At 28.8% G+C, this 20,682-nt stretch overlaps 2 protein-coding genes across 6 annotated transcripts in view; both read right to left on the bottom strand.

The window, feature by feature from the left end:
- The window catches only part of Cbl (E3 ubiquitin-protein ligase CBL), a 47,025-nt gene extending 40,431 nt beyond the window's left edge, over window positions 1-6,594 (bottom strand). For 2 of the 3 annotated variants that reach the window (XM_015334635.2, XM_089171020.1), the window contains exon 1: window positions 5,093-6,594. In XM_015334635.2, coding sequence (XP_015190121.1) covers window positions 5,093-5,640 — 548 coding nt within the window. In that variant the 5' untranslated portion in view covers window positions 5,641-6,594. The remainder of the gene's footprint in view (window positions 1-5,092) is intronic. The other variant, XM_015334636.2, reaches the window with a different exon arrangement.
- A 720-nt stretch (window positions 6,595-7,314) lies between these two features.
- LOC107073938 (Glycerol kinase 2) lies at window positions 7,315-20,584 on the bottom strand. 3 transcript variants are annotated; one of them, XR_001476830.2, is made up of 13 exons: window positions 20,327-20,584; window positions 16,507-16,805; window positions 11,293-11,378; window positions 10,712-10,970; window positions 10,359-10,576; window positions 10,056-10,268; window positions 9,864-9,974; window positions 9,401-9,657; window positions 9,055-9,260; window positions 8,799-8,942; window positions 8,629-8,715; window positions 7,773-7,999; window positions 7,315-7,714 (listed from the first exon to the last, which is right to left on the bottom strand). XR_001476830.2 is itself a non-coding variant. In XM_015334892.2 (13 exons), the coding sequence occupies exons 3-13, from the start codon at window positions 16,778-16,780 to the stop codon at window positions 7,902-7,904; spliced, it is 1,953 nt and encodes a 650-aa protein (XP_015190378.2). In that variant the 5' UTR covers window positions 16,781-16,805; window positions 17,456-17,557; window positions 20,327-20,584; the 3' UTR covers window positions 7,315-7,901. The 3 variants fall into 3 exon arrangements, 2 of the variants coding, with proteins under 2 accessions (XP_015190378.2, XP_015190377.2); XM_015334892.2 differs by adding an exon at window positions 17,456-17,557 and having other exon boundaries at window positions 7,315-7,999; XM_015334891.2 differs by having other exon boundaries at window positions 7,315-7,999.
- Window positions 20,585-20,682: the final 98 nt, after the last annotated feature.

The raw sequence follows: 20,682 nt of genomic DNA, 5'->3' as shown, positions 1-20,682 counted from the left end.
AAAGAAATGAAAAAATTCGGAATTAAAAATAAAAATTAAAAATTAAAAAAAAAAGAAAAAAAAAGTATCACAATTAAAACGCGCACATATTTTTATTCAAAAAAAAAAAAAAAACGTTTATTATTCGTAGTGAAAATCAATTCGTAGCATTTTATTTTTTACACGAATGAATTTCTGTATAACAAACAACAAACAAACAAAAAACAAAAATAAAAAAGATAAACACATATGCACATTTTAACACGGAAAAACGTTTAACGAGATATCCGATAAATACACGAATAAACATCCTCAATAATACAATAATGAATGAATTAATTAAATAAATAAATAAATAAAATATAATATAAAAAATAGGAAAAGAATGGGTGAAAATAAAATAAAGTAAAAAACAACATATGATTTAAATAATATGGTTTAACGATGTGGACGACGACGGTGGTTCCCAAAAAAAGTTGGCGTCTGAATGAATGAAATAGAAAAAGAAATGGAGAGAGGGAATCCTGCTCTCTCTCTCTCTCTCTCTTTCTTTCTCGCACACATACATACAGCAACAAACAAAATAAAGAGAGGGAAAAGTATCGTGAGGATCTGCTGCGCGGGCGCGCACAAGCGGTCATTCATGAATTGGCTCGACCCGCTTCTTCTTCTTTCTCTCTCTCTCTCTCTCTCTCTCTCTCGCTGTGTGTCTCTCTCTGTTTCTCTCTCACTCATTGTCAGTTTATTTATACCAAACGATAAGCCGGACTTACGTGGCACGCGGATCGCGATTTCACGTGCTACCATCTTTTTTTTTTTATCTACTTCTACGATAGAATTTTTTATTCCTTTATTTTATTTCATTTTTATTATTTTTCTTTTTTTTAATTCAAATTTTTTTTTTATTTTTTTTCTTCAAATTTTTCTCTAATTCAAACGAAATATTTTCTTTGGCTTTTTTTTGTTTTTTTTTTTTTTTTTTAAATTATATTTGATATCGTAATAAGAGCATTTACTATTTATGTGCTGACCTAGTAAAAATAAAAAAATAAAAATAAAAAAAAAAAAGAAGTTTCAGAACAAACGAAAGTTACTATGTTCATAAAGAATGTTATTAATTTTTAGACTACGACGATCGTTCGACTTCCTACACTGTAATAAATGTGAAAACTTAGTATGAGTGGAATGAAGAATATTATTGTAATAGTTAAAAATATTTTCAATTTGTTCATTTATTAAATTTTAAGAAAATTATAAAACTAAGAAAAAAAAAAAAAGAAATAAAATAAGATAAAAAAGAAACTTTCCTATTAAAAATAAAAAAAAATATTTAAAAAAAAACACATAATTATTAACGAATATTATTTTATTTTACCTAAAATATTATTTAATATTAAATATATTTATAAAAATCTTTTGTATAAATATTAAATATATATATTTTATTTTACCTAAAATATTATTTAATATTAAATATATTTATAAAAATCTTTTGTATAAATATTAAATATATATATTTTATTTTACCTAAAATAATGCAAAAAATTTATATTAATATATATATATTATTTTACATAAAATAAAAACTAATTATCAACTTTCGTAATATTTTACATGAACAATTACGATATATTCCAGGTAATATTTTTGCAAACAAAATTATATGGTATAATAAATTTGATATAAAAATAATTGCAATATTACGCGTTCCCGTTAACTACTCAGCAACAAAAAAATGATCTTCGTACTCGAAAATGAGGATGAGGAAGGATGAGGAAGGATGAGGAAGGATGAAGAAAATATTTCGTAATACGATCCTACCTCTCTCTCTCTCTCTCTATCTTTCTTTCTTCCTCATTTGGAACGAAACACCACCAACATGGTCTCTCAACTATATTCGAATAACGGTGTATTTTCTCTGGGCCCTCTTTTTCCTCCTTCTTTATATAAAATCGAGAAAACGTTTCGTTCATGACAAAAGTGAAATAAATAAAAAAAAAACAAAAAAAAAAACAAAAAAGAAAATTGTGCCCAATTTAACCGGAAATTGCAGACAACGTACGACGATTCATCTTCTTGGTATTAACGAACGGATGATGAGATTGGACTGTGATAACATTTAAATGATAAGAAACGTTCACGAAATATTAATGTATCTTATCAATTAATCGAACGTTCTATATGTATGTGTGTGTATGTATGTATGTATGCGTGTATGTAAATGAAAAGAAGTTGTACGAGTCTCCTCTCTTCTACTACCTGTTACGTCAGCTTCTTGATCATTAAAATTCTTCTCTTTGACTTTAAAATGATCTTATCGAATCGATGAAAGGATTTCTCGATACTTCCGGTTTATTCGTAATCGACCCCGTTAATCGAATTTCAAATCATATTTTTATTCTGATTGTTATATCTATTTGTTTGACGGATTATATTATTAATTATTCTTATCAATATTTGAAATTTATTTTCTCTCTTTTTTTATTCAGATTATTATAATTAATTTTTATTTTTATTTATTGAGATATTAGATTATAATTTGTAATTTATTATTGTTTATTTTTTGTTCTTTTTATCATTTCAATTTTTAATAACATTGTACTATAATATATATTAATTTAATTATTAATTAATGATATTATAATATAATTTTATAATATATTCTATTATAATATATATATATTATATTATATAATTTTTATATAGTACAATATATATATATATATTATTATATATAATAATAATTATATATATATTATACTAAATTATATATACTATACTAAATAATATATATAATATAATTATATATTAAATATATTAATTATATTGTATTGGAATATTTATATTACACGATATATTATATTTATTTATTATTATTTTAACTTGTTCGCGTTATCAAAATGATTATCTCAATTTCTCAATTTTCTTGTGTTTTATCTACGAGAAACATTTTGAAGAATATTTTCAATAACGAATTCAAATTACAGTTTCTCTAATGCTCCTATATATATATCTACCCTTTATAACATTAATTTTCTAGACATACTTAGGAAAATAGCTAAAGGTTCCCTCTTTCTATATCACAAAGTTCTATTCGAATCTAATTACGTTAGGAAAGTTCGCGCGGTTAATTTTAAAATGTTACATTAAATCGGACCCCTCTTTTACTATCAAAGATTCGCTGAACCATTCTTAACGTTATAACATTATTGACTAATGTTCGAGCAAAAAATATCAAGGTTCTTTATTATTAATTATTAAAAAAAAAAAATATAAAATAAAGAGAGAGAGAGAGAAGAAGAAGAAAAAGAGAAAGAGTCGTCGAGTATAAAAAGAAAACACGTTAAGTACGTGGAAAAATATATGTGTGTGATATTAAGAAGAGAATTATGATGATGATGATGATGATGATGATGATGATGATGATGATGATGATGATGATAATGATGATGATGATAATGATTATTATTCATGACCTTAAACTAAAAAAAGGTAATGCACATCTATCACTCTCATGCTTTTTACAGATAAACCTTTCTATCCTTTTTTTTATATAATATATGTTTCACTTTGCCCTTTCTTTTGATTAATTAATTCATTAAGTAATTGAATAATATCTTTTTACATAAATTTTCTATTAAAAAAAAAAATGAATGATATTTATTTTTGGAAATTTCATTTGAAATTCAACTGATGTGAGTAAACCTAATTGTGATCTTTAGCACTTGAATACGCTATCTGGTGACTAAATTCAAAATAAGAGTAGATAGGTCGAATTACTATGCTACACTCCCTGCCAAAAATCCCAATATGTTGTTAGGTGGTTTTTTATTTTTTTTTTTTATTTACAAGTTCAATTTATATTATTACTTGTATTATTTTCCAATGAAGATGATTTTTTTCTTGAAATCACCCCTATGAACTTTTGGTTCTTATGTAAGTATGTTTATTGTTCTTTATCACAAGCCCTGTTTTTTATATTGTTCTACGAAAGAAGGAGACTTGAAAAGGGAAGAAGGAGAGAATAAAAAAAAAAAAAAAAAGAAAAAAGAAAAAAGGAACTTTGTCAGCTGTAAAAAATGCTGGTACACTAAGTATTGACAAGAAAGCGATAAGAATGCGACGAGTCCCACGTCTTGAACCTTTTGTCATTGAATAGATCACGACCTCGTCATCAGAGAGAAATGTTCGGTTTAACGATGGATTAATGAACGAATTGAACCGTCTTACTATTATTTCTTTCTTTCTTTCTTTTCTTCTTTTACATTTAATGAAATTACGGATAGAAGGATATCTAAATTATGTGAAATGGTTTTCGATACATACCATTTTTATAATATATATATATACACATTATATATAAATATTCGATTAATTTATTATTTTTATTTATATATTATAAATTGTTCCCCGATAATATCATAAATCGAATTCAAAATCAAATATATTAAATAGAGCCAACAATTTATCATTCGATAGAATTTCTACGAGTAAAAAAACGAGTTCAAAAAGATAGATGACAACAGGAAATATAAAATCGAGATAAAGATAAAGATAAAATAAAAAAAAATTAAAAAATATTAAAAAAAAAAAGGGGGGAAAGAACGAGTTCGATCTGATTTTTTAGGTTAGGTAAGCGCACGTGTGCACCGACACAAGAATGAACTTACTCATGCGTTCATTTATTCGTTATGCATTTTATGCATGCATACTACATATTCATAATAATTATAAGTATGTGTGTAATATGGTAGCATGGAAGAGGAGACGCGCGTATAAAAATAATAATAATAATAATAAAATACAATTTTAACTTGGAGAACATGGTGCGTGTCGTGGACGAGATATTGGCCAGGTGTTTCGTGTTTAAGAGACGCTAAAGGTTGATAAGGAAAAAAGTGAAGCATAAATGGATGATAGGTTGCAGGTGAGCACGGTAAAAAAGAAATTGCATAAGTGGGACCTATAAACGCAGCGTGTCGAGAAAAAAAAAGAAAGAAGAATATCGACGAGACTTGCATTTGTCATCATTATTGTCATTATTGTCAAACTGTATTTTCAAAATGAAATGCTAAAAAGATATATGGAATATAATAATAAGCAAGCTGCTTACCTGTTACCGAAGCGTTCCCTCCAAAATTCCGCGGCGTCCGATTTGGTTATGCGAAATTGATCGCCGGCGAACACACCGTTGGGGAAGATGGCCTTGAGTTCGGATAACATGTGACTGAAGACCAAGCTCAATTTCGTAAGATTTCTTCGATAATGCGACGACTCGTCGAACATCTTTTCTTTACCTTCTTTGAATAATTTGATCGCTTGTTTGCACTTGCGCATAAGATTGTTAATGAAGACGCAAAAATGTTCATTACTATGCAATATCTGCATCCTGTCTTCGTACTTGCTATAAATCAACCTCAAACGTTGATAGGTGTCCGGCAATATGTCCAAGATAAAAGGGGGCGAATTTTTTAAATTCATACGTTGATGTTGACAAAGTTTAACAACCTTGTCCATCAATTTCCAGGTCTTGTCCAGCATACGCTTATCCGTGGACAATTTAGGCGGCGTCATGGCATCGGTAAAACGACCCTGCAACTTTTGAAATATCGAGCCAATGTAAACTGCACGACCGCGACTGCTATGCCCTGACGACGACATCTTGACGTTGCCTTTTGCGTCCCTCTCTTTCACTCTTTCACTCTTTCACTCTATCTCTATTCGTGTCTCTCTCTCTCTCACTCGTTTGGCAAGAGTTACGAACGAAGCAACCCCTGCCACCCTCCCCCTAACACGGAGGAGGGGAAGCGACTCGAATTCGCGCTCTCGTTCACGGCACCCTTCAACTTTTTGATATGCACTTGTTTTCACTTTACTCTTACGTATATATGCGTCTTTTTAAAACAACTTACTTTTAACTTTCAATTAAATGCACCTCTTGACGTTTTGTTTTGTTTTTTTTTTATTTTTTTATTTTGATTTGTCTAACACTCTTTTTAAAACTATCTTCTTGACGTATGTACACTTGTCTAACGATTCTGTCAATCGAAAAACATTCAGTTTGGCGAACACTTTGCTTCGATTTTTTCTTCCTGTTTATTCTCTCACTCGTTCTCACTAACTCTCTTCTTCCTGTCTCTGCTTCGTCTGTCTTTTTCTATATATTTTTATTTTGACTTAGAACGTGTCAACGTTCCAACAAATCACACACCACACGATGCATCCTTTATTTTTTAATATTTAACTTCTTAAGAACATGTCCTCTCTCACTCTCTCTCTCTCTCTCTCACTATCCCTCTTTTTGATTCTTTCTTCTCTCTTGATTTTTTTCTTTTTTTAACGATAGGACGCGAAGACGAATAGTTTCCTACTACTGGTAGTTTCTTCTCTCTTCACGAAACTTCCCATTTCCCACGAAATGCACCATTTTTATATTGCACTATACTGCATTATATTTCCTTGACGAATATTATTGAAACGATAATAGAACGTTCGCGATAAATGACGGACGAACGCGATATTAACGACGAGCAACGCGATGAATATCGACACTGACACGGCATGATGCATACACCTCCATGTGTGCGTGCTGCTGCTGCCGCCGTCGCCGCTACTTGTGCTGCTGCCTTCCGACTGGTGAACTAATTCGATCGAGCGCCGCATGCATGCGTGCGCATCTAGCGCCACTAGTCACTCCTCCGTGCGCATGACACGCCTGCGCGCGCATCTAGCATCACAGTCACTCTTGCGCGGTTCTTTTAAATGTCATTTAATTCATGCAACTATTTTTATAAAACTTTTATTTTATTTATTCTATATATTTTATTATCGTGTTAACCAATAAGTAACATTGTTTATATTTATATTAATAAATATATCACATATTTAGCAAAAATATTGAAATATTTTATATTAAAATAATAATTAATCATTTTGATATTACTTATTGGTCCTTTTTAATATTTTGTTTTTTTAGTTTATTATAAGAGTTTTAAACAAATCTATTTTAAAATAATACGTGGGAAGGATAAAAATGTAGATTTGTGTTGTTAATTATGAAAATCAAGAGAATTATATATTCCTAGATTTTTGATATATATTTTATTTTATTTCGTTAAGATTTCTGCAAACAAGAATTTGATTTCGATCATTTGATAATCTTAAAATCATCATATACGTAATAAACAATCGGTTCAAAATACTTTAAAAACACATCATGAACTCTAATACAAATGTAAATGAGTTTATTGGACATTGTAACTAATTGTAAGTCTTGTTAAAAATAACGCAGAATGATGATTTTCGTTTGCTCGTTCGAAATGTAAATCAGAAACGAATGATCCGGCAGATAAATTTGCATTGAATTTTTCTTTACTTTTTTTTTTTTTTTATATATTGGCAAGAGTACGATATGATGCACTTTCAACTAATAAATCATACATGTAACATAATAATTGCTTGCGCATTGTATACGATTGAACATGGAATCGAAGCTTTTAAAATTTTTCGACAATTTTCTTTCTTGCTTTTTTATTATTTTTTTATATATATATTTTTCTGTTTTTATTTCACTTAATACTTCGAAGGATCTACGCTTTTCTATCGAAGTGGTCACTTCTCATCATGCTCGTTTTCTATTTCTCCTCTTATTTCTTATCTTTGGATTTTATTTCCATTTCTGTACTAATCGTATCTTCTCACGTTTATTAACAGCTTTTGTTTAACAAATATAAGGCTGTAATGACAGAAAAATAAGTCTTTTCTAATCTTTCGTAACTTCGTTATCCCCTTACCAATATGACTGCTTTTCTATAACTGATAACCGAACTCTTCTCGGTCATCCTCCCTAAATGTCGTTCAAAATTATAATTAGGCTATCTGCCATCTATCTCATGAATCACTTCAGTGACATATCGGTTGTGTCACCGATTTTCTAAATATTGGCTAAACCTTAGTAGGATAAAGCTCGACATTAAGAACCAGCTGGCAGGTATTGAGGCTAATACACAATATCTTTCATCTGCAACAATAAATTAATATTATGTATTAATAATTAACATGTAAGCGCAAAATACATTTGAATTTTATCAAAATCACGAAGCGTAAATTTTCAAACTTTTTTTTACCATTCTATTTAAAGAAAACATATAATTAGAAAAATAAATTTTCCATTACCAATGACATAAAACAGAATAATCTTTAAACAAATATTGAAAGACTTATTCACATTTTCAAATAAAACACAGTAATTTACCTTGGTTATCGAATTTGTAAAAAAAAAAAAGCAAACAACACATGAAGACAAACAAATATTACTAAGATCAGGATAGATAGGAGGAAAGGAGGATCAAAATAATCATTTATTTAACAGAAACATAAAGATAGATAGATAATGGGCTTAAAAATGATCTATCAAAATATAATCTACCAACAGAATCATAAGTATTTATATTTAACTATGATTACGTGGCACTATATTTATAAATGTCACGTATGTAATGAACCTCTACGATGATACAGGCAAATAAAAAAGAAATAAAAATAGATAACCATGTATATAGACTGGACATTAACAAGAATAATTAAACAACGCAGCTTCGTATATTTTTGACACCTCGAGCTTTGCTTTTTCTATACTTTTAATATTACCTGTCATTTGATCAGACTTTTTAACCGCTGCCCAACCTAAACTTCTTTCTACCGCCATTTTCCATTTTTTATATCTAGCATCTCTCTCTAAAAAAAAAAAACAGCAAAAAAATGAGAATTAAGTTAATGTAAAAGGAACGTTCTAATTGAAATAAAAATATGAATTATACCCTCAGGTGTTGTGGTAGGTAAAAATGTATCAGTCTCAACTCTTTCAACTTCATCACTTTCAAATTCCCACACATTTATTCCTTCCGCATGACCGGCAGCCATTGCTACACCCAGTGCCGTCATATCCGGTATAGTGGATCTAACTAAAAAAAAAAAAGAAATTAATATTATTATTATTATGCAATAAATAAATAAAATATAATTGCAAAAAAAAATAACTTTTTAATTGAAGAATTGAAGAATGAAAACACTTACAAACTGGTATACCGCATAAATCTGCTTGTAATTGCATGAGAAGATTATTTGTCGACATTTTACCATCGGTATTTAATCTTTTTAATGGAAAACCACAATCTTTATACATCGCTTCTAAGATATCTCTCGTTTGAAAACATACTGCCTCGAGACATGCTCTTATTATGTGTTGTTTCGTAGTAAAGGCAGTGAGACCACAAATTATTCTACAAAACAAATGTTTACTTAATTATTTTATATAGTTATTAATTTCAATTGAAAATGTATCAAATAAAAAATGAAAATAATAATATTTAATTATAATTATAAATAATTTGTGTCAAATAAAATATAGACAACAACGAACCCTCTAGCATCTTTTCTCCAATAAGGAGCATAAAGTCCAGTGAATGCAGGTACGAAATAAACATCGCCTGTACTAAATACTCTTTGTGCTAAATGTTCGCTCTCGTGAACATCTTTGATAAGTTTCAGATTGTCCCTTAACCATCTAATAGCTGCACCAGCTACCGCAATCGAACCTTCCAATGCATAAACAGCAGGACGGTTTGGACCTAATTGATATGCAACAGTTGTGACTAATCCGTGAGAAGAATAAACTCTCTGAAATAATATAACAACTTGAAATAAGTTTTCATGATGAGGAATCAAAATTGCAGCATAAATTAATTAAATACAATTGGGATCATATCTGTGGCAGGGACGTGGGCGTAGCAATTCGACCTATCTACTCTAATTTTGAATTTAGCCATCAGATAGCGTATTTAAATACTAGAGATCCCAATACCATAATGATTGTTATTAATTACCGTAGTTCCTGTATTACAAAGTAAGAAACATCCACTTCTGTAAGTGTTCTTAGTTTGGCCTTTTTTCAAACAATTTTGTCCGACCAATGCAGACTGTTGATTACCAAGTATCTACAAATAGAAAAAAAAAAAACAGAAATGTATACGTGTCATTTGAAAATAAGAAATGAAGTAAGGAAATAGAAAACTTACGCCCGATATGGGAATACCCGCCAAAGGGCCGATTGCCATTTTACCATAAATTTCTGAACTGCTTTTAATTTCGGGTAACATTTGCATTGAAATATCGAAATATCTACACAACGTGGGATCCCACGAAAGTGTTTCAATGTTCATCAACATCGTTCTTGAGGCATTTGTTACGTCGGTTATGTACAATCCACCATCTTTACCACCGGTTAAATTCTGTCAAACAGAATTAAATGTTTGAATTATTATTTCTTTTCTCTTTTTTTGTATGAAAATTAAAAAGGGAAAACAAATGTTTTTACATACCCAAATAATCCAAGTATCCATCGTACCAACTTTACAGCGTCTATCACGCATTGCTTTTCTAACAGCCGGTACATTATCCCTCAACCATCGGATTTTCAAAGCAGAAAAAAATGGACTGACCGGTAAACCGCAAAGTGGTTTCAGATGATTTTTACTTTTGTCTGGGAACTTGGCAATGATTTGATCGACCGTCGAAGCGGTTCTAATATCAGTCCACACTTTAACAAAAAAAATAATAAATTTATATATATATATAAAACAAAAACAGAAGATTTCATCGTTATGGTAGATTAAATAAAAGAATCGTGGATTCGTGTAAAAACACGAAAAAAAAAAGAAACAAAAATACAAACCTATAGCATTGTAAAAGGGTTCACCGGTTATACTATCCCACGCTAAAGTTGTTTCTCTCTGATTTGTTACACCGATCGTGACGATGTCTTCCACCTTGAGATTGAGTGATTCAAACCTTTTTATGACATCTTTAATGCATGCCTTAACAGCAAAAAGTATTTCCTTTGGATCCTCTTCAAGCCAACCTTCCTTTGGGCTTAATTGTTCAATATCGATCTGATGAGAAGCTACTTCCGTTATATGCCTCGAATCGAAAACCTAAAAAAGGAAAAGAAAAATAATTTCGTTACGTCCTGCAATATCCTCATCAATTCCTGTATTATTTATTTCAATTATTAAATGTTACTATACTCGAATAATTTTTGTAACTTTGTACGAGAGAGTCCCCCCTTTTTTTTTTATTCCCCTTTAACCTTCATACCATGTTATCTATCGACGTAACGGAAATGATGATGAGTCTGTGATACAATCGTAATCTAATACCAACGTCAAGATAAGAGAATTGGATGATGATGATATTTACTTATCTTCAAAGTATAATAAACTTCTAAGTAAAATTGTTAGACAAAATTATTCTTACCACAAATCTTACTGTCCGTGTACCAACGTCTATCACACCGATCAATGGACCCTGTTGTTGTTTTTTCGAAGTACTTGGCATTGCTTCTAAAAATACAAAAAAAAACAAAAACATAAGACAACATTTATAATAGAAATAATAAAATAAAATTAAATTAAATTTAAAAAAAAGATAGATTCAATGTCGATTGATCGAATTAGTCATCGATGACTTACAAGTAATCTCTAATCGACAAAATTGAGATTGAGAACATATATATATATATATATATATATATATATATATATATATATATATATATGTTTATCTATTTATCAATCACAATTGTTACTTAAAATATTCCAAATTAGATTTGATAAACAAATATAGATCGATTTACAAATCCTATCTTCATTGAAAAGATTATAGTAGATTTTGATTGAAACTTGAATGTTTTAAATATAAAAATAGTCATTCCTTATAATTACATTTATCAAATGGAAATTTGTTTTATCTAAACACAAATCACTTTTGACCATCGTAGATCAAAAGATCAACAAAAGTTGAGTAATCCTGAAATCTCGATCTAAAATTGTCTTAATTTAGATGACACTTTTTAATCAATCATTTCGTAATTTACATTGGACCTGCTCTTTCTCTAATTTATCTCACATGAATAGTGTGTGTGTGTGTGTGTGTGTGTGTGTTTGTGTGAATGATATTTATCGAAGACAATTAAGTGAGATCGAACATCTCGTAATCTAATTTTTGTTGTCTCTCTCTCTCTCTCTCTCTCTCTCTCTCTCTCTCTCTCTCTCTCTCTCTGAACATAACTTCATTATCTGTGACCTTTAATTTCTTTTATTTCTTATCAGAGAAATTTTTTTCGAAATTATATAAAATAAAATAAAGTTCTTCGTGTTATTATTAAAACAACTTATTTCATTATTAAACTTACACGCAAATCGAATATAAATAAATGGAAAAAAAAAGAAAAATTAATAAAAATCTAATGTCGTCGTGTCTAAACAAAAAAAAAAAAAAAAAAAACAAAAAAAAAGTCATAATTAATTCGAATAATTTCTAATAAATTTTTCTTAATAATATTTTGTTTTTTTTTTAAACAGCAAGATGTCGTCGGCACCAATTTTGAATCGTCGCGCGTACACATTTTTCATTTAATAATTATCACTTAAATTATTACTAACAATATCAAATAAATGTTCACCAACATTGATAATATTAACACACAACTATAATTATCACAATGATTAATTTATAATAAATGAATAATAATAATAAAAAAAAAAAAAGAAATGAAGTTTAAACACTGTGTGAGATTTGATTGAAAGATGGCGTTCGATGCAAAACTTTCTGTTAAAATAACACATTTTCTTCTTCTTCTTATTATTATTATTATGTAAAACTTTAAGTACACACAACTATAATTATCACAATGATTAATTTATAATAAATGAAGTTTAAACACTGTGTGAGATTTGATTGAATGATGGCGTTCGATGTAAAACTTTTTGTTAAAATAATACATTTTCTTCTTATTATTATTATTATTATGTAAAACTTCAAGTACACACAACTATAATTTTTAATTACCAAACGATTTCTCTACTCTTCTTAATTTTCTATTGTGTCACAAAATATATATATATAAAAGTAAAAGCAGGAGAAAACTCAAACGACTCGTGAACGTTTATTATCGATGTAGAAATGAATAACCAAAGAGAAATGTACTACGAATGAGTACGTTATATGTACTTTTTTAAACTGAACTCGAATATGTACTCTGACGCAATACTACTATCAAAAGCTTACGATTCGTCAATCTCGAAGGCAAAGTTTTTTGTCCTGTAATGCCTCCAGAACTTAATCGTAATAATTCATCCAACTTTGTATTTGATCAAAGTTTACATTAGCCCACTCTTCACTTTTCTTTCCCTTTCTTTCCTTTTATAAATTCAAAGATGAAGAAAAAAAAAACAACATATTTTTTATTACACTTAATTGATATTATTTATTATTGATATTATAAATTAAGTAGACGATTATTATAAAAACAAAAAAAAATACAGATGTGTGCAGATCACACACGGTAGAAGTGAAATACCTTCAAAGAAAACCAAGCTTCAAAATAATTCAATTGTAATATAGCGCCATCTATTGAAAAAACCTTACAGAAACTATATAACCTCTAAATCAAAATTGTGCTATGTGCTAAGAACTTTTGAATCACCCTATAGCATTGGTCATTTCCTCGAGAGATCCGATTTATAATCATACATGTACATGTATATATGTATATATACTACTATATAGATATAATAAATGCACTTACGTATGTGTCAGGGAATGTATCGAACTATTACTACCGGTTCTACTACTTTTTACATTTTACGTAACTTTTATTTTAATTTCCTTTGCTACTTTGATATTATGTATGTACACATATTATTAATGACAACATGATCAATGAGAAATTTTCTAAAGTTTACAGTCCGTCGTCATATTCATGTTCTGTCTTTATTAAACAATTATTTATAAAAGTATGTTATTTTGTTATACTAATTGATTGATCAAATTTCCTTTTCAAAATACTGAATATATGTAAATTATATAACAAGCAAATAATAAAACAACATTTATTAACTTGTACTTTGAAACTGAACTGTTCAGGAAGAAACTTAGTAATAAAAAAAAAAAAAATCTAATTATAAATAAGATTTCAACATATTCTTTCATTGAACTTAACTTTGAATTCTCATTCCCTCTCATTTTTGTTTTTATCTTTTATAACTTCAAGGACAATTTTATCTCTTCTCGAAAACGTGATAAAAATAAAAATGGACGACTAAATATTACTACTCTATTACACATTTTTATATTCGAAAGGAACACGCACAAATGAATTCATTTGTAATATCGACACGCATTGATCAACAATTCAATAGATCAAATATTTATCATTTGAGTAAACTAAAGTTACAATTAATAATCAATTGAACATTGAAACTTATGTCAAAAATTCTTTAATTAATTGAAGAAAAAAATACAAATGAATTCATCTGAGTACATAAGTTCAATGTATATATGTGTGTGTGCAATATGCTCGATGAAAGATGAATGGATGTGTAAAGGACGTGACATAATTTCAAATAGAGGCTCTACCAACGTGACGTTCTACTTTCTAATTAAACGAGAAGAGATGCACACACATGTGCACCCTATCTAACCTTTAAACCATACTTCTATGCAAATTCTTCAACATTTCTTTTCTCTACAAATTCTTTAATAAAAAGGTTTCAATGAGTCCATACAAAAAAAAAGAAAAACGCATTCTTTTCATCAATACAAACAACATTTTAACCTCATTTTTTTTTTTTTTTTTTTACTGATTTATACAGCTGTGATTTTCTTTGTTTTAGTATATTATGCAGAAACTGATTTGAATGTTTTTCTCTTCAAAAAGAGAAAGAAATATTTCTTTCTTTTTTTTTTCATTATCTGTAGCACGATTTAGTGTGGTATCATGCTACTGCAGAACAGATCAAAGTAGGACACCCTATATATCTATCCAGATGCGATGAATGACGTCACATTGGCATGGAAGACGAGCTAGCTGATTGGATGACTGAGGAAGGCTCGACCCTGTTTATATTACGTACTTGCACATACGTCATAGCAGTTTATTTCCTTCTCTCATTCGTGGCCATTTATGAATTTTGACTGACACAAGTAGAGAATGACGAACAATTTTCATAAGATTTTTTTTTTTGTACCAATTTTTTTTCATTGACCATGAAATCAAAATAAAGATAATAATTATGAATTTACAGTAGTGTTGATTTAATAGGAAAAGAACAAGAGAAGTATGTAAATTATCTTGTCAATATAATACGATTCTACTTCCTCCTTTCATACTGCAGTTAAAATTATGCATCATGATAATGGAATGCATATGTAGTGTGTATATATACAACTAACAATCCTTTTAAAGGCTGTTGACATTACACGTTTGACTAACACGACAAATTCAATCGCATTCATACACAATCATTTTATCAAATGTCTCTATCACTGCATAACAATCAACTCATTCATTTGAAAATATTGTTTCGCATATTGGGATCTGTAGCACTTGAATACGCTATCTGGTGGCTAAATTGAAAATTAGAGTAGATAGGTCGAATTGCTACGAAACGTGGTAGGATCTCTAGCACTTGAATACGCTATCTGGTGGCTAAATTGAAAATTAGAATAGATAGGTCAAATTGCTACGACACGTGGGATCTTTTCTAGCACTTGAATACGCTATCAGATGGCTAAATTCAAAATTAGAGTAGATAGGTCGAATTTGCTAAACCACGCTACGCCCCTGCCAAAGATCCCAATATGTTTACTTTTCATTATCAATAATAACTCAATTATATTTTTTAACAGCTACGTAAAACTTCGCGACACGATACTAAAATATAAAAGCACATTTTTTTTGTTCTAAATTTTGTTACGTATTATGTTGAATTTCTTCAGATTGCCAAGTTTTCACGGTCATTCTTCCTGCTTTTTAGATATTTAAATTATTCTAGTCACGTGACTTGTGACATTACATAAAATTTCATTCAAGGTCTAACAGAAAATTCAACAAATTGTGCTTCTGAGTTTTTTTTTTTTTTTATTATCGTATTTTTACGTGATAAAAATAAAAAGAAATAATCAACATCAATTCTGCAATAAGGAAAAAATATAAGGAAACTGTATCCTTTTTTTTTTTAACGATATTTAAATGGATAAATTATGCTGTAAATGAGGATTTTAAATTGATCCAAATGATTAAAGAAAAAAACGTTACCGAGGAAGATGAGTTTAATGTCGATCGTTTAAAATGAAATTTAAGTTGTATTATTATTTTTATTTTTTTTTTATTTTAACACATTTCAGAAACTATAGTATTTTTAGAAGGTGATCGAAGTAGCCAAAAATGTGTGACACCTATTTTTTTCAGCCATGACACGTTGGTGGTAGCAAGAGATTGAAGGACAAAGTTTAAAAATCAATTTCTACTTTTTTTCCCCTAACTTTTGGATGTATGATAAATTTTTTAAAAAGAAAATTAACATAAAACTATATGTAAAGATTTGCATTAGCAATAAAAAAATGTACGCATGTATATTTGCAGTCAAAAGTCACGTTAGACGAGTGCTAGAAAAAAAAAAAACTCACCTTTCTCATTAAAAGCATAGAAATTGAAAATACTGGTCTTCCTTCCTGTTTGCGTATATTCCATACCCTCTAAGTCAAATGCTGAATCATTTTCAAACGTGTCGTTGTCGCTTTCATTTTTCCCGCCATTTTCCTTATCCTCTTTCTCGTCATTTTCACTTTCATTTTCACTAACTTCTTCTTCTTCTTCTTCTTCTTCATCGTTTTCCTTCCCATCTTCTTTACTTTCCACCTTCTTCTTCTTCTTCTTGTTCTCCTCTTCTTCCTCTTCCATAGAACTGGTAATTAGTTCACGTTTTCTAAACAAAACAAAATATAAGCGTAAGTATTTACAAATTTAATTAATTTAATAAGGCGGGAAATTTGAAAGTGGAGACGAGGAAAGAAAATAATTGGAGAAACGATATAAATGAGATTAATTCAATATTTATGATATCTTTAGATTTAATAATCTAAAATTGTAAATAAATAAAAATAAAATGGCTGAATAATCCCTAATAGCACAAAATATTGTAAAATATTCGAATACATGTGTATTTCATATTAACAAGACATTCAATCTCTTTTTAATCTCCAATTTAATAAGGCGGGAAATTTGAAAGTGGAGAGAGAGAAAGATAATAATTGTAGAAATGCTATAAATGAGATTAATTTAATATTTATATATTTAGATTAAATAATCTAAAATTGTAAATAAATAAAAATAAAATGGCTGAATAGTCCCTAGTAGCACAAAATATTGAAAAATATTGAATACATGTGTATTTAAAGACATTAAATCTCTTTTTAATATTAAATATTTTGTGCTATTACAGGTTATTATAGTAAAATAAAATAAAACGTATTATATTATATATATATATATATAATTAGAAACAGAAATGGAATAATAAATAAAAATAAGATGAGATAAGATATTATCAGGATTTTTTTAAAGAGCTAATCTTACCAGTAGCAAACTTTGATGAGAACTAATCGGATATCGGTGGCACACCTTTTAACGATTGCAGAACAACGACACGGTATGGCACGACACGGCACTTCACGCGTGCTCGTTCGAAAGAGAAAAAGAGAAAGGGATAGAAATACGAGTAAAATTGTCGAATCCATTAGGGACAAATTAGAAAGAGAGAAAATAATATATGTGTATGTCTGTCCTCTTTTCTCTTGAAAATGTCTCGTGGTCATGGCCAATTAATTGGCATATCATCGTTCTAATGTTAGAAAAGCTTCGTACCAATCTAATCTCATCAACGATACACACTATTTGATGTTATATTACTTTTTGTTAATAAATCGAATTTTATGAACAATGTTGTAGAAAAATATGAGAGACAGTTTGAAAATTATTCGACTATTTTCGGGGAGGATTTTTTTTTTGCTTTTGTAATTTTAGGTAAAAAATCACAAACAATTTCGTTTTGAATAAATTGAAAATTATTGTCCATGAAATAAACTGTAAAAGGAATGTAAAACCGGACGTTCAAACTAATTTGCATCGAGTTACTCGAATCAAAAATAAGTCACAGGTCATGGCTTCTTTACTTGTGAAGTCAATTAACAGTTTGAAAATACAAATCTTATTCGTAAAGATTTTTTAAAGTCGACACTACAATTCCTTTGCGATATTGAATGCACGTGAGTTGTTTTTTTTTTCTTATTATTAAATTTTATTTTTTATTTATATAAAAATTATACAGAAGACTGTAATAGAGTTTATCAATTAACGTTAGTAAAGGAAACATTTTGATGAAAATTAACGTAGCTTGGTTTAGTCAGTAATTTTAATTTGTCTAATTGTAAGAATAAAAGTGTTAACAAATATGACCGTGTTATTCGTTTAAGAATATTATTCTAAATGGGCTACGATTTTTTATGATAATCGATACAAATTTACAAGAAGATAAGAACATAGTTATCAGTAATGATTTAATCTATCTAAAAATTAAAAAATATAATAACAAAAAAAATATATTGTAAAAATTTTTGCAAAAAGATAGTCAACGTCACTTCCACAGTAAGATATAACCCCTTGATTCGGTCGGGTTTAGAGAAATCAGAAACCAAGACAAATATCAAGGGACGGGAATGGTGCTAACGAAATTTCATTGTAAGTGTCCACGAACAAGGCTTTAAAACACCAAGGAAAGTTTTTTGACCAATAAATTCGGCCAATGAGAAGAGAAATATAAGTTATGTTCGCATAAGAGGATATTTCAAAACTCCTCTGATGCGACACATGCACCAAGGTACTGGGAAGTATCAGACTACCTGATGAAAGTTATACCTTTTCCTTCTTATATAGTAATCCAAACTATTTCGAACATTAGCGAGAAAGTTTGAACAACAAGATTTCTATTTTATGAGTTATAATTTGAATAAATACAATTTTTATCAAGTCTATACGATTTTGTATACATTAAAAGTATATTAATAATAATTGTTAACAAGTTAAAATCATTTGTAATAATTATTTTGTTAAGAAAAAGTGTTTAATCTAATGTTAACGAGTAAAAGTAAGAAGCCATCTAGCGTAGAAATGGATAAACAAACGCGCGCTTCAACTGACCACGTGATTCATCGAACTGTGGCGCGCAGATTCAAAGCGTAGCCAGGTGTATTACGATCGATTGTAATGCGGCTTTTGACAAACTAACGTTCAATCTATAAATTATATTATTATTTTTTCTTTAAACTTTTCACTTTTTCTTTTACAAAATAATTATAGTATTTTTTGTCTATTAAATGTTTCAGATTTTAAGTTGGAAACTGTATAACTGTCTGGCAAAATAAAACAAGATAAAAATGAACTATGGAAAGTAACAAATGTGTTTAGAATATTATATTATCTTTGATTTTATGTTATTTAGTAAACATTGCCAACACACCAATAGATGAAATGTTAATTTTGTCAAATATTATTATACTATTTCCTGAAAAATTCTATTTTTGATCATCATTATACATGAACTATTATTGATGAATATAAAAATAGAATTCTGTGTACATATCTCTCTGAAAATAAATAACTATAATAGTTTTAAAATCTATAATTAAGTTTTGTAGACATATAAATATAATGAATAGCTAAATCAGACCTACGTCGTGTATCGATTGAGTAATTGAAGTGCGAATGATTGACAAGATAAATTAAAGCATCGTAGATTTTGATATATCATTCTTCTTCAATTATCTTAACGCCCTATTCTATATAAATAAAAATGATTTTTATAAAAAAAAAAAATGAAACATGCTCGAACATTGAGATATAATCAATTATAATTACTCAGGTAAGTTAATCTGACGATATTGATAGAAACAAAGCTAATAACTTATCGTTGATAATACGCGGATTAAAAGATAAAAACGTTTGTAGAGATAGAAAAAAAAATATAAATTCTTAAATTTATTACAATATGTAAGACGTTCGCGCCATTTATTGAAATCTAATCACATGACTCGTACAATATCAATTAAATGATAATTTTAATATGAATTTTCTTTCACGAATTTTGTATTTAAATTAAAAAAAAAAAAAAGAAATTTTTGTAAAATACAGTACATAGGGTACTAAGGAATTCTGGGATGGTTATGTCATACCCGGGTGCAAAACGTGTGAAGAGTTAAACGACGATATTAAAGTAAAAAAAGAAAAAAAGAAAAGAAAAAACGGATCGATTAATCATTCGGTATAAAAAAAAAACATTGGACGATTGTATTGGAATGATTTACACGTTAGTCAATGAATACGTTAAAAAAAAAGAAAAGAAAAGAAGAAAAAAAAAAGAAAAGGATAAATTATGTTTGTATGGATACTTACGTTAAATAAATGTGTGCGGGAGACTAACGCCCGTCTCAGCGTGGTCGAAGTAACTACGATCAATATTCGAATAAGGTAATAAATTGGTTATAAAACAACTTTAACCTGACGCACGTGCACTAATAATTCTTTTGTAATATACATAAATATCAAAGATTATGATTGTACGATTCGGCGCCAAGTACTATGAATGTAATAGTCCCTCGTGTGCAGAGACACCCTTATCACGCCATGGTTCGCTGCTGTCTGCTAGCGAACTAACATTCTGGGAGGTGACCATGTGCAAAGACGTTCTCTCATTGGTTACTTTCAATTTGACACCAAAATGGCCGCCTTTCAAGAATATTTCAATACAA

The sequence above is a fragment of the Polistes dominula genome, unplaced genomic scaffold (assembly GCF_049000335.1).
Source record: "Polistes dominula isolate Pdom_NZ unplaced genomic scaffold, Pdom_raw_medaka contig_31, whole genome shotgun sequence".
NCBI lineage: Eukaryota > Metazoa > Arthropoda > Insecta > Hymenoptera > Vespidae > Polistes > Polistes dominula.
Note: the sequence above shows the minus strand (reverse complement) of the source record. Positions and strands in the feature narration are given on the sequence as shown.

Excerpts from the sequence above, each read along its gene's own strand:
- LOC107073938 (XM_015334892.2), bottom strand. The coding sequence starts at position 16,780 with ATGGAAGAGGAAGAAGAGGAGAACAAGAAGAAGAAGAAGAAGGTGGAA. Across the intron at positions 10,577-10,711 it reads ACCCTTTTACAATGCTATAG|TGTGGACTGATATTAGAACC; the intron begins GTTTGTATTTTT and ends TTTTTGTTAAAG. Across the intron at positions 8,000-8,628 it reads AAAGTCTGATCAAATGACAG|ATGAAAGATATTGTGTATTA; the intron begins GTAATATTAAAA and ends TTATTGTTGCAG.